Source organism: Scyliorhinus canicula, chromosome 8 (assembly GCF_902713615.1).
Source record: "Scyliorhinus canicula chromosome 8, sScyCan1.1, whole genome shotgun sequence".
Taxonomy (NCBI): Eukaryota; Metazoa; Chordata; class Chondrichthyes; order Carcharhiniformes; family Scyliorhinidae; genus Scyliorhinus; species Scyliorhinus canicula.
Window position 1 is genome coordinate 191,491,586 of NC_052153.1, and position 12,502 is coordinate 191,504,087.

General features: G+C 49.4%; 1 protein-coding gene across 2 annotated transcripts in view; it reads left to right on the top strand.

The window, feature by feature from the left end:
• The window catches only part of tesk1b (testis associated actin remodelling kinase 1b), a 138,638-nt gene that overhangs the window by 63,689 nt on the left and 62,447 nt on the right, over window positions 1-12,502 (top strand). For both annotated transcript variants that reach the window (XM_038805911.1, XM_038805910.1), the window contains exons 4-5: window positions 6,061-6,207; window positions 9,138-9,220. In XM_038805911.1, coding sequence (XP_038661839.1) covers window positions 6,061-6,207; window positions 9,138-9,220 — 230 coding nt within the window. The remainder of the gene's footprint in view (window positions 1-6,060; window positions 6,208-9,137; window positions 9,221-12,502) is intronic.

A 12,502-nucleotide genomic window follows, 5' to 3' on the forward strand; every position in this document is an offset into this window, starting at 1 on the left:
ACGTCTCCCCTCAACCTCCATCGAACCCTCACTATCCAATCCCAAACTGTCCTCTCAACCTCCATCGAATCTCACTATCCAATCTCAACGTCGCCCCTCAACCTCCATCAAGCCTCAATATCCAATTCCAAACTCTCCCCTCAACCTCCATCGAACCCTCACTATCCAATCCCCAACTCTCCCCTCAACCTCCATCGAACCCTCACTATCCAATCCCAAACTCTCCGCTCAATCCCCATCGAATCCTCACTATCCAATCCCAAACTCTCCCCTCAACCTCCATCGAACCCTCACTATCCAATCCCAAACTCTCCCCTCAACCTCCATCGAACCTCACTATCCAATCCCAAACTCTCCCCTCAACCTCCATCGAACCCTCACTATCTAATCCCAAACTCTCCCCTCAACCTCCATCGAACCCTCACTATCCAATCCCAAACTCTCCCCTCAACCTCCATCGAACCTCACTATCCAATCCCAAACTCTCCCCTCAACCTCCATCGAACCCTCACTATCTAATCCCAACCTCTCCCCTTGACCTCCATCGAACCCTCACTATCCAATCTCAACCTCTCCGCTCAATCCTCATCGAACCCTCACTATCCAATCTCAACCTCTCCCCTCAACCTCCATCGAAACCTCACTATCCAATCCCAACCTCTCCCCTCAACCTCCATCGAACCCTCACTATCCAATCCCAACCTCTCCCCTCAACCTCCATCGAACCCTCACTATCCAATCCCAACCCCTCCCCTCAACCTCCATCGAACCTCACTATCCAATCCCAAACTCTCCCCTCAACCTCCATCGAACCCTCACTATCCAATCCCAACCTACCCGCTCAACCTCCATCGAACCCTCACTATCCAATCTCAACCTTCCCGCTCAACCTCCATCAAGCCTCAATATCCAATCCCAACCCCTCCCCTCAACCTCCATCGAACCCTCACTATCCAATCCCAACCCCTCCCCTCAACCTCCATCGAACCCTCACTATCCAATCCCAACCCCTCCCCTCAACCTCCATCGAACCTCACTATCCAATCTCAACCTCTTCGCTCAACCTCCATCGAACCCTCACTATCCAATCCCAACCTCTCCGCTCAATCCTCATCGAACCTCACTATCCAATCTCAACCTCTCCCCTCAACCTCCATCGAACCCTCACTATCCAATCCCAACCTCTCCCCTCAACCTCCATCGAACCCTCACTATCCAATCCCAACCGCTCCGCTCAATCCCCATCGAACCTCACTATCCAATCCCAAACTATCCCCTCAACCTCCATCGAACCCTCACTATCCAATCCCAACCCCTCCCCTCAACCTCCATCGAACCCTCACTATCCAATCCCAAACTCTCCCCTCAACCTCCATCGAACCTCACTATCCAATCCCAAACTCTCCCCTCAACCTCCATCGAACCTCACTATCCAATCCCAACCTCTCCTCTCAACCTCCATCGTACCCTCATTGTCCAATGCCAAACTCTTCCCTCAACCTCCATCAAACCTCACTATCCAATCCCAAACTATCCCCTCAACCTCCATCGAACTTCACTATCCAATCCCAACCTCTTCCCTCAACCTCCATCGAACCCTCACTATCCAATCCCAAACTATCCCCTCAACCTCCATCAAACCTCACTATCTAATCTCAACCTCTCCGCTCAACCCCTATTGAACCTCACTATCCAATCCCAAACTCTCCCCTCAACCCCCATCAAACCTCATTATCCAATCCCAACCTCTCCCCTCAACCGCCATCGAATCTCACTATCCAATCTCAACCCCTCACCTCAAACTCCATCGAACCTCACTATCCAATCTCAACATCTCCCCTCAACCTCCATCAAACTTCACTTACCAATCTCAACCTCTTCCCTCAACCTCCATCGAACCCTCACTATCCAATCTCAACCTACCCGCTCAACCTCCATCAAACCTCACTATCCAATCCCAACCTCTCCCCTTAACACCTATCGAACATCACTATTCAATCCCAACCTCGCCTCTCAACCCCCATTGAACCCCACTATCGAATACCAACCTCTCCCCTCAACCCCTATTGAACCCCACTATCTAATCCCAACCTGTTCCTTCAACCCCTATTGAACCTCACAACCCAATCCCAACCTCTCCACTCAACCTCCATCAAGCTTCACAACCCAATCCCAACCTCTCCCCATAACCCCCATTGAACTTCCCGATCCAATCACAACCTCCCCAGCCCATCTTACTGTCAGATCCTGGACAACTTTGGTATCTAATTCAGGCCCTTCCTCTCAATTTCCTATCCAGTTTCCTATCATGTCGGCCACCCCCTAACCCTTGACTCTTTGTCAATCAAAAGTCTGCCAAACTCAACCTTGAATATATTCACTGACCCAGCCTCCACTGCTCTCTGGGAAGATAATTCCAAAAACTAATAACTCAGAGAGGAAATTCCTCATCTCCATCTTTAATGGGAGACTCCTTATTTTTAAACTGTGCCTCCTAGTTCTAGATTCCCCTAGGAAAGGGAACATTCGCTCAGCATCTGCCCGAACAATCACCCTCGGTTTTCAATACGATCACCTCTCATTCTTCTAAACTCCAGTGAATATGGGCCCAACCTGCTCAAACTTTCTTTGTAGGACAACCCCTTCATTTATTTCCCTTGAGTGACTGTCCAAATTCCGTTTGAAATCATTGCGGCCTATAAGATAATGAAAATATTTCATAGGAAAGGTGTGAGGTAATGCACTTGGGGAGCGCTAACAAGGCAAGGGATCACTTTCTGAATGGTAAGACCCTCGGAAGTACTGTAGATCAGAGGGACCTTGGAATGTATATCCACAGATCCCTGAAGGTGGCAGGGCAGGTAGGTAAGTTGGTTAAGAAGGCATATGGGATACTTGCCTTTATTCACCGAGACATAGAATACAAGTGCAGGGAGGTTATGATGGAGCTGTATAAAACGCTGGTTAGGCCACAACTGGAGTACTGTGTATGGTTCTGGTCACCACACTATAGGAAGGATGTGATTGCACTGGAGAAGGTGCAGAGGAGATTTACCAGGATGGTGCCTGGGCTGGAGGGCCTGAGCTATGAGGAAGGATTGGATAGGTTGGGGCCGTTTTCATTGGAGCAGCGAAGGTTGAAGTGGGACCCGATTGAGGTGTTTAGGATGATGAGGGGCATAGATAGAGTGGATAGGAAGGTACTTTTTCCATTAGTAGAGGGATCACTAACCAGGGGGCATAGATTTAAGGTAGAAACCTAAGAGGGGCGTTGAGGTTCTCCTCAACGCCCCTCTTAGGTTTCTACCTTAAATCTACATTTCACCCAGAGGGGGGTGGGAGTCTGGAATTCGCTGCCTGAGATGGTGGTTGAATCAGAAACTCTCGTGACATTGAAGGAGTATTTAGATATTCACTTGCGCTGCCGTAATATCCAGGACCAAGCACTGGGAAATGGGATTAGTGCAGTCAGATCTTTGTTGCCCGGCATGTACACAATGGGCCGAATAGCCTCCTTCTGTGCTGTAAACACAGAGGATATCATAGCATAGCATAGCATTTACAGTGCAGAAGGAGGCCATTCGGCCCATCGAGTCTCTTGAAAGTGCATCCTACCCAAGCCCAAACCCCCACCCTATCCCCTTAATCCAGTAACCCCACCCATTGTTTTTGGACACTAAGGGCAATTTATCATGGCCAACCCACCCAACCTGCACATCTTTGGACTGTGGGAGGAAACCGGAGCACCCAGAGGAAACCCACACACACGGGGAGAACGTGCAGAGTCCACGCAGACAGCGAACCAAGCCGGGAATTGAACTTGGGGCCTTGGAGCTGTGAAGCAATTGTGCTAACCACCATGCTACCATGCTGCCCTATATCCGCTTGTGGGTGAATTCAAAACTATGGGTCACAAATATGAGAGAGTCATTAATAAATCAATAAGGAATTCAGGAGAACCATCTTCACCCAGAGAGTGATGAGGCGCAGTGGTTAGCACTGTTGCATCATAGCTCCAGGGACCCGGGTTCAATTCCGGACTTGGGCGGAGGTTGCATGTTCTCCCCGTGTCTGCGTGGGTTTCCTCCTACAGTCCAAAGATGTGCAGGTCAGGTGGGATTACGGGGACAGGATCGGGGAGTGGTGCCCTTTTGGAGGGTCGGTGCAGACTCAGTGGGCAGAAGCAGAAATCCCGACCACACGGAGGAACAAATTTACAAGGAAATTACAGAGATGCAAAAACTATAGAGTCGTGAAAATGGGGGTTTTAATTATCGTAATATGGTGAGAGTAATAATCAGAACCTGGGCTTGTTTTCCTTCAAAAAGAGAATGTTGAAAACAGAAAGAAGTGTTAAAATCATGAGGGATTGATAGAGGGAAACTGTTATCATTGGTGGAGGAGTCGAGAATCAGACGGTAGCAGTTTAAGGTGAATGGCAAATGATCAAATGGCACAGGTGGCAGAAGTTTATGACACCTTGAGTAGTTTCGAGCTGGAATGTACTGGAGGCAGATTCAAGTATGGCTTTCAAATGGCAAAAGCAGGGGGAGTGGGGCTCTAGCAGAGGGCCAGCACTGACACAATGGACTGAATGGCCTTCGTTTGTGCTATATCCATTCTGTGATTCTACATGGACTGGCTGAGGTGAATAGTCTGGATGTGTTTCAGGGAAAGCTGGATAAACACATGCGTTAGAAAGGAATGGAAGGATGTACTGACAGTGTCTGATGCAGTGGGGTGGGAGGGGGAGGCTTGGATGGGGTACAAACACTGGCGGAGACCACTCGGGCTTAAAGGAACACAGACAGGTTTCTGCCCACGTCACCTCTTCATAAGAAGCCAGGTGGACTGATTCAAGGCTAAGTCAAGCACATATATTACATTTAATGCCCAGTGAAGCAGTTGAGGCTCCTTCATTAAATGTTTTTAAGGTAAAGATAGATAGTTCTTTGAAGAATAAAGGGATTAAGGGTTATGGTGTTCGGGCCGGAAAGTGGAGCTGAGTCCACAAAAGATCAGCCATGATCTCATTGAATGGCGGAGCAGGCTCGAGGGGCCAGATGGCCGACTCCTGCTCCTAGTTCTTATGTTCTTATTACAAATCTCATATAGATTGTAACATGAACTCACTTTCTACCCCGTGCGTGCTGTATATTGGCAGAGGCGGGCACAGAGATTCACGTGAGTTATCCAGTACCGTACTGGAGTGAATCATTCCCTCCTACCCGCTGTGCACTGCACATGTATGGGAGCTGACACGGAGACACACAATGGGGTATACAAGGCCAGATGGGAGTGAATCATTCCATTTTTCGCAACTTGTGCCTTGTATCTACAGGGGCCGGTGCTGAGCAACACATGTACTGTACAATAGCAGATGGAATTTGTGATCCCCCCTCCTCACCAATTCACCCGATTTCCCGATTAATTTTAAATTTCCAGGACCTCACTTTGTCTTGCAATGCATAGAAAGCATCCTATCTGGCTACATCACAGCCTGATATGGCAACTGCTCGGCCCAAGACCGCAAGAAACGCCAGGGGGTCGTAAACACAGCCCAGTCCATCACACAAACCTGCCTCCCACCCATTGACTGCGTCTACACCTCCCGCTACCTGGGGAAAGCGGGCAGCATAATCAAAGACCCGTCCCACCCGGCTTAATCACTCTTCCAACTTCTTCCATCGGGCAGGAAATACAGAAGTCTGAGAACATGCACGAACAGACTCAAAAACAGCTTCTTCCCCGCTGTCACCAGACTCCTAAACAACCCTCTTATGGACTAAACTGATGAATACTACACTCCTGTATGCTTCACCCAATGCCGGTGTTATATAGTTACATTGTGTACCTTGTGTTGCCCTATTATGTATTTTCTTTTCTTTTTATGTACTTGATGATCTGCTGAGCTGCTCACAAAAAAATACTTTTCACTGTATCTCAGTACATGTGACAATAAACAAAACCAATCTAATTTATCTGGACAATGTAACTATGTGGGCCGATTTAGATGAACAGTATCCATTAATTGGGACTTTTCTTTGTTATTTCCTTCAGTACATTAATGGCGGGAGCTTGGAGCAGCTTCTGGGCAGCACGGAGTGTCTGTCTTGGTTGGTCCGGATCAAGCTGGCATTGGACATAGCAAAGGGCCTGTGCTACCTGCACTCAAAGGGGATCTTCCATCGGGACCTAACATCCAAGGTACAGATATCCCAGGGACATTGAAGCAGGGTTAACGGGACGATTACCAATCAGGATTGCTCAGCTCAACCTTAGCTCACCCATCCAGAAGAAACCCTGCTTTCCCTCAGCGCTCTATCCGATTGGTTTGTAAATGTATTCAGAGAGACTCTTGGTAGTGGCGGGAAGGATGGTAACCACGGGAGGTAAAGGTGAGGAAGAGCAGGCGAGTTCTGCCCAGCGTCTTGGTCAATATTTGTACCTGAACCAATATCACTAATAGAGAGTAACTAGCTGTTGCGTGTGGGAGGTTACTGTACAAATACACTGCCGGCTTCTCTACAACAGTGTCTGCCCTTCAAAAGCATTTCATTCGTGAGCTTGGACGTCACTGGCAAGGCCTTATTTAACGCCCACCTCTATTTGTCACTGAATTCCCTTTAATTCCACTTCCCCGTGTCCAGCCTGCCTGTTGAATCTTGTGCTCCCTTTCGGATTGCGGTGCATGTGCATATCTTAAAGAGAGAGCTGGTTAGGGTGGCACGGTGGTGCAGTGGTTAGCACTGCTGCCTCACGACTTTGAGGGGAAGTTACAGGTTCTGGTGTAACCAGGAGCCCGCTGCCCTTGTTCTTCCAGGTGGGTTTGGCAGGTGCTGTTTGTTGAAGGAAACTTGGCAAGCTGCCGTGTGCATCTTGTCGATCGTACACACTCTGTTGCAACTGTGCTGGAGGGAGAGAACATTTAAGCTGGTGGCTAGGGTGCTGATTCAGTGGGGCTGCTTTGTCCTGGATGGTGTTGAGCTTCTTGAGACTGCTGAAGCTGCACACAGGCAAATGGAGAGCATTCCATCACACTCCTGTTTTCGGCCTTTCTGATGACATTGTGGAGTCAAATGGGAGTTATTTGCAGAATTCCCAGTCTCGGACCTTCTTTTGCAGCCAAAGGATTTGTATAGTTGTTCCAGTTCAGTTTCTGCCCACCTAGGATGTTGATTTTGAGGAATTCAGCAATGGTAATGCCATTTAATGTCATGGGGAGATTGTTAGATTTTCCCTTGTTGACCATTACCTGGTATTTGAGTGGCACGCATCCCACCTAACAGCCCAAGGCTGACTGTTGTCCAGGTCTTGCTGCATTTGGACATGGACTGCTTCATTATCTGAGGAGCTGTGAATGGTGCTCAAACTGTGCAACCATCAGCAAACATCCCCACAGCAGTCCTTATGGTGGAGGGAAGTTGATGAAGTAGCTGATCCGGAACATTAAGTTGGATCTCGAACATTACCCACTGCACTGATGTCCTGGGGCTGAGGTGATTGACCTCCGACAACGACAACCATTTTATTTTGTTCCAGGTACAACTGCAGCTAGTAAAGACTTTATCCCAGCTCCCAGTTGACTCCAACTTTACTAGAGCCCCTAGATGCCACATTCCGTCAAATGCTGGAAGTCTATTATTCTGACCTCGCATTTCAAGTTCAGCTCTTTGTGCATGTTTGAACAAACTGAACATCAATGAGCAAGTTTAAGTTTAAGTGCCCCTTGATTGCACTGTCAATGACACCTTCCATCGCTTTGCTGATGATTGAGAGTAACTTGGTGGGGTGGTGATCGGCCAGATTGGATTTGTCCTGCTTTTTGTGGACAGGATATACCTGGATAGTTTTTCCTCTTTGGCTGGGGATGAGGCCGGTTCTGCAGCACATGCCTTTCACCTCTACAGCTGGGAGGATTGTAGGGCCCACAAAGCCTTTGTTATGTCAAGTGATCTCAGCCATTTCTTGATATCGCGTGGAGTGAATCGGATTGGCTGAAGACCCAGCACCTGTGCTGGCGAGGGCCTCAGGGGCAGGCCGAGATGGGTCATCCACTTGAAGATGGTTCGCTTTGTCTTTTGCGCTGTTGTGCTGGTATCCCACATCATTGAGGATGGGCGTATCTGTAGAGCCACTCCTCTTGTTTAATGTCCATCACCATTCGCACGTGGATGTGGCAGGACTGAAGATCCATTGGTTGTGGGATTAGTTGGGAGTTATAGAACTTTGACCCAGTGATGATGACGAATGGCGATGCATTTCCAAGTCATGATGGTGTTTAATTTGAAGGGTCAGTTGCAAATTGTCCCACGCACACAATGCCCTGTCCCTCTCAGTGGAGGATGTGGAGTTGGGCATAGTTTAGAATGCCCAGTCTGCAGTGACTTGTATTTACTTCAGTTTACACTGGTGGGGAGAGTGAGGGCGAAGCACACCCGATACCAAAAGACAGTTGTTGCTGAATTAATAATTTGGAGCTTCTTTTTTTTATTGTCACAAGTAGGTTTACATTAACACTGCAATGAAGTTACTGTGAAAATCCCCCAGTCGCCACATTCCGGCGCCTGTTCGGGTACACAGAGGGAGAGTTCAGAATGCCCAATTCACCTAACAGCACGTCTTTCGGGACTTGTGGGGGGAAACCGGAGAACCCGGAGGAAGCCCACGCAGACGCTGGGAGAATGTGCAGACTCCGCACAGACAGTGACCCAAGCCGGGAATCGAACCTGGGACCCTGTGAAGCAACAGTGCTCACCACTGTGCTACCATGCCGCCCTTTTCCAAGGTGTATTTAAATTGGATGAGCCGATGTACAATAACAACTTACGTACAAACATACGAATGAGGAGCAGGAGAAGCTACCTGGCCCCTCGAGCTGCTCCCCCATTGAATAACATTGTGACTGACCTGATTGTAAATTCAACTTGCCATTCCAGCCTACCCCCGATAATCTTTCACCCCCTTGTTAATCAAGCATCGATCTGCCTCTGCGTTAAAAATATTGAAAGGTTCTGCTTCCGCTGCCTTTTGAGGGAGAGAGATCGCGAGACTTCAATTCAGAGAACCTGCCCCTCAATGAAAGTGAGTGTTGTGAATTTAGCTCTGATGGAAGATTGCTCTGTTTTCCCTTCCAGAATTGCTTGGTGAAATGTGAAGGAAAGTCCTACACGGCTGTGGTGGGAGACTTTGGCCTTTCAGAAAAGATCCCAAACTATAGGTGAGTGGAAATAAAAAGCAGGGAGGAACTTTGGGGAAAAATAAATTATTTCATGGGATGTGGCCTTCGCTGGCTGGATCAACGTTTATCTCAACCTCTGCTTCCATGAGGTGTAGGTACAGGACTGCAGTGGTTCAGGAAGCCAGCTCACCACCAACTTCTCTGGGGTAATTAGGGATGGGAAATAAATGCTGCACAGCCAGTGATAACGAATAAGAAAAGGTCCATGTGTAAGTACACCCACAGTGCTGTTTGGCAACGAGCTCCAGGATTTTGCCCCAATGACAGTGAAGGATCAACAGTATCATTCTAAGTCGGGATGGTGTGTGATTTGCAGGGAAACTTGCAGGTGATGGTGTACCCATGCCATAAGACATAGAAGTGTAATTAGGCCAATCGGCCCATCGAGTCTGCTCCTCCATTCAATGGGATCATGGCTGATCTGATATAATCCTCAACTCCTCTTTCCCGCCTTATCCCCATATCCCTCGATTCCTTCACTGATTAAAAATCTGTCTCTCTCAGCCTTGAACATACTGAACGACCCGGCCTCTACAGCTCTCTGCGGTAAAGAATTCCACAGATTCACTCCCCTCTGAGAGAAGAAATTCCTCCTCATCTCTGTCTGAAATGGGTGACCCCCTTACTCTGAGATTCTGCCCTCTGGTCCTAGACTCTCCCACAAGAGGAAACAACCTCTCAGCATCGACCCTGTCAAACCCCCTGAGAATCCTGTGGGCGCGATTCAACTGAAACATTTCTAAGTTCAGTTGTGGTGTGTTTTTTCAGGGAGATCCCCGCCATAGCAAGTTTACTGCCTCTATCCAATGGCACTGGGGCCCTGCGGAGTTTCTCACCAGTTTAGTCCACACTCTGGGCGCGATTCTCCCAAAAGGGAACAATGGGCTAGATTCTCCCACCCTACCCGCCTCAAGGACACCACGGGCTAGCCGCATAGAATGGGAAAATCCATTGGCCGCGGGCCGGATTCTCCGATCGCCGGGTGAACAAGGCCGGAGAATCCCGTGCAAAGTCCCCGAGCGAGCGCGTTTAGCCGCGTGTTTCCCGGCACTCATGGTACACACCCCATTTTGTACCGTGCGAGCTGCGCTCACCGGAATTCCACATTGCAGCGAGAGATTGGGACGGCATTTTTACTTGGCGTTCCGATCTCCAAGACCCCCGAAACAATCCCCGACCTCACCCCCAGCCCAAACGCACTACCCTGCCCCAAACTCCCACGCTGGGCAACCCCGGCCCGATCGCACGTGTGCAAAAAATGGCAGCTTAGCACCTTGGCAGTGCCAGCCAGGCAGTGCCCATGCCAGCCAGGCAGTGCCCATGCCAGCCAGGCAGTGCCCATGCCAGCCAGGCAGTGCCAGGTTGTCCGCGTTCCAGGGGGAGGGCCAAGGAGCCACCCTGCAATTGTCCTGATCACCCAGGGATCTCCGATGGCCCACAAGATTCCCTGGGTGCCATTCTGCCTGGTCCAATGTGGACCAGTGCTGAAAGGTGCCCGGTTGCGTCTTCATTGGGGAGGCTGGTAAATCCCGGGTAAGTTCGCCGAAGTCAGTTTAAAACCAACTTCAGCATTCACCGTTTGGCCCCACCCCTTTTGGCCAGGATTCTGACTCCGTGGAACTGGAGTGAATCCCACGAAGCGTGAAAGGCTGCCGGGAAACCCATGGGAGCCCTCTCCTGGGATTCACCAGTGGCACCGTGCTCGAGCGAGAGCAATGCGGTGGGTGGATCGTGCCCTCTGTGTCTCAATAAGGTCGCCTTTCATTCTTCCAAACTCCAGTGAATACAGGCCCAACCTACTCAACCTCTCCTCAATAGAAAATCCCTCCATACCCGGGATTAACCTAGTGAACCTTCTCTGGGCTGCCTCCAATACCAGAATATCTTTCCTTAGATAAGGGACCAAAACTGTTCTAGATTGTCGAAATTGTGGGTTTAGAAGCTGCTCTCAAAGGAGCCTTGGTGAGTTTCTGCGGTGCGTTTTGTAAATGGTACACACGGCTGCCACAGTGCGTCAGTGGTGGACAGAGTGAATTTTGGAGGTGGGGATTGGGTGCCAATCACGGAGGCTGCTTTTTCCTGGATGGTGTCGAGCTTCTTGAGTGTGAGTGGCCCTGGAGAGGCTCACACTGAGTGTCAGTGAGCAGGTTGTTGTGCTTGTGGAGGCTGAGAGGAGATCGTATTGAATGATGGAGCAGGCTCCAGGGTATGAATTGCCTTCTCTTGCTCCTCGTTCTTATATTATTATGTTCCGCTTGATCGCACTGTCAACAATCCCTTCCAGCACTTTGCTGATGGTGGAGAAGAGACTGATGTGTGATGGTTGGCCGTTTTAGATTTTGTCCTGCTCTTTGGGGACAAGATATACGTGGGCAATCTGGTAGATCAGTGAAGACAAGGCCATGCAGCGTTTCCCTTTTGTTGTTTCCCACACCACCTGCCGCAGAACCAGTCCAGCAAATACATCCTTCGGTACTCGGCCAACCTAGTCACTAGTGGGCCGACTGAGCAACTCCTGGTTATGGACATTGACGTACCCCACCCAGAGTACAATCTGTGCCCGACCACCCTCAGTACATCCACCAAGTGGTGTTCAACATGGAGGAGTACTGATTCAGCAGCTGAAGGGAGGGGAGGCGGGGCATAGTAATCAGCACAAGGCTTCCTTTCTCCTGTTTGACCTGATGCCATCAGACTTCGTGAGGTTCAGAGTCAATGTTGAGAACTCCCAGGGCAACTACCTCTCGATAGTGTTCCACTGTGCTGCCGCCATCTCAGCTTTGGTGTTAATGGTGCCTGGGACATTATCTGGAAGCTATGATTCTGTCAGTATGACTTTTGTTTGACGAGTCTGTGAGACAGCTCTCCCAATTTTGGCATTAACCGGCAGATATTTGTAAGGAAAGCGTCGCACGGTTGACAGGGCCTTGCTTGCCTTTGTCGTTTCCAGTGCCTAAGTCCAAGCTGGGTGATCTGTCAGGTTTCATTCCTTTCTGCAGTCTTTGTAGAACTTGGATACAGCTGGGTGGCCTGTTCTGCCATTCCAGAGGGGAGGGCAGTTCAGAGTCAGCCACATTGCTGTGTGGGTCTGGAGTCACATGTAGGCCAGACCGGGTAAGGATGGTAGATTTTCTTCCCTAAAGGACATTAGTGAACCAGGTGGGTTTTTACCACAACTGTTTAATGGTCATAATTGCCAAGACTAGCTTTTTCATTCCACATTTTTTTTAACTGAATTTAAATTCCACCTGGGCCCCCAGC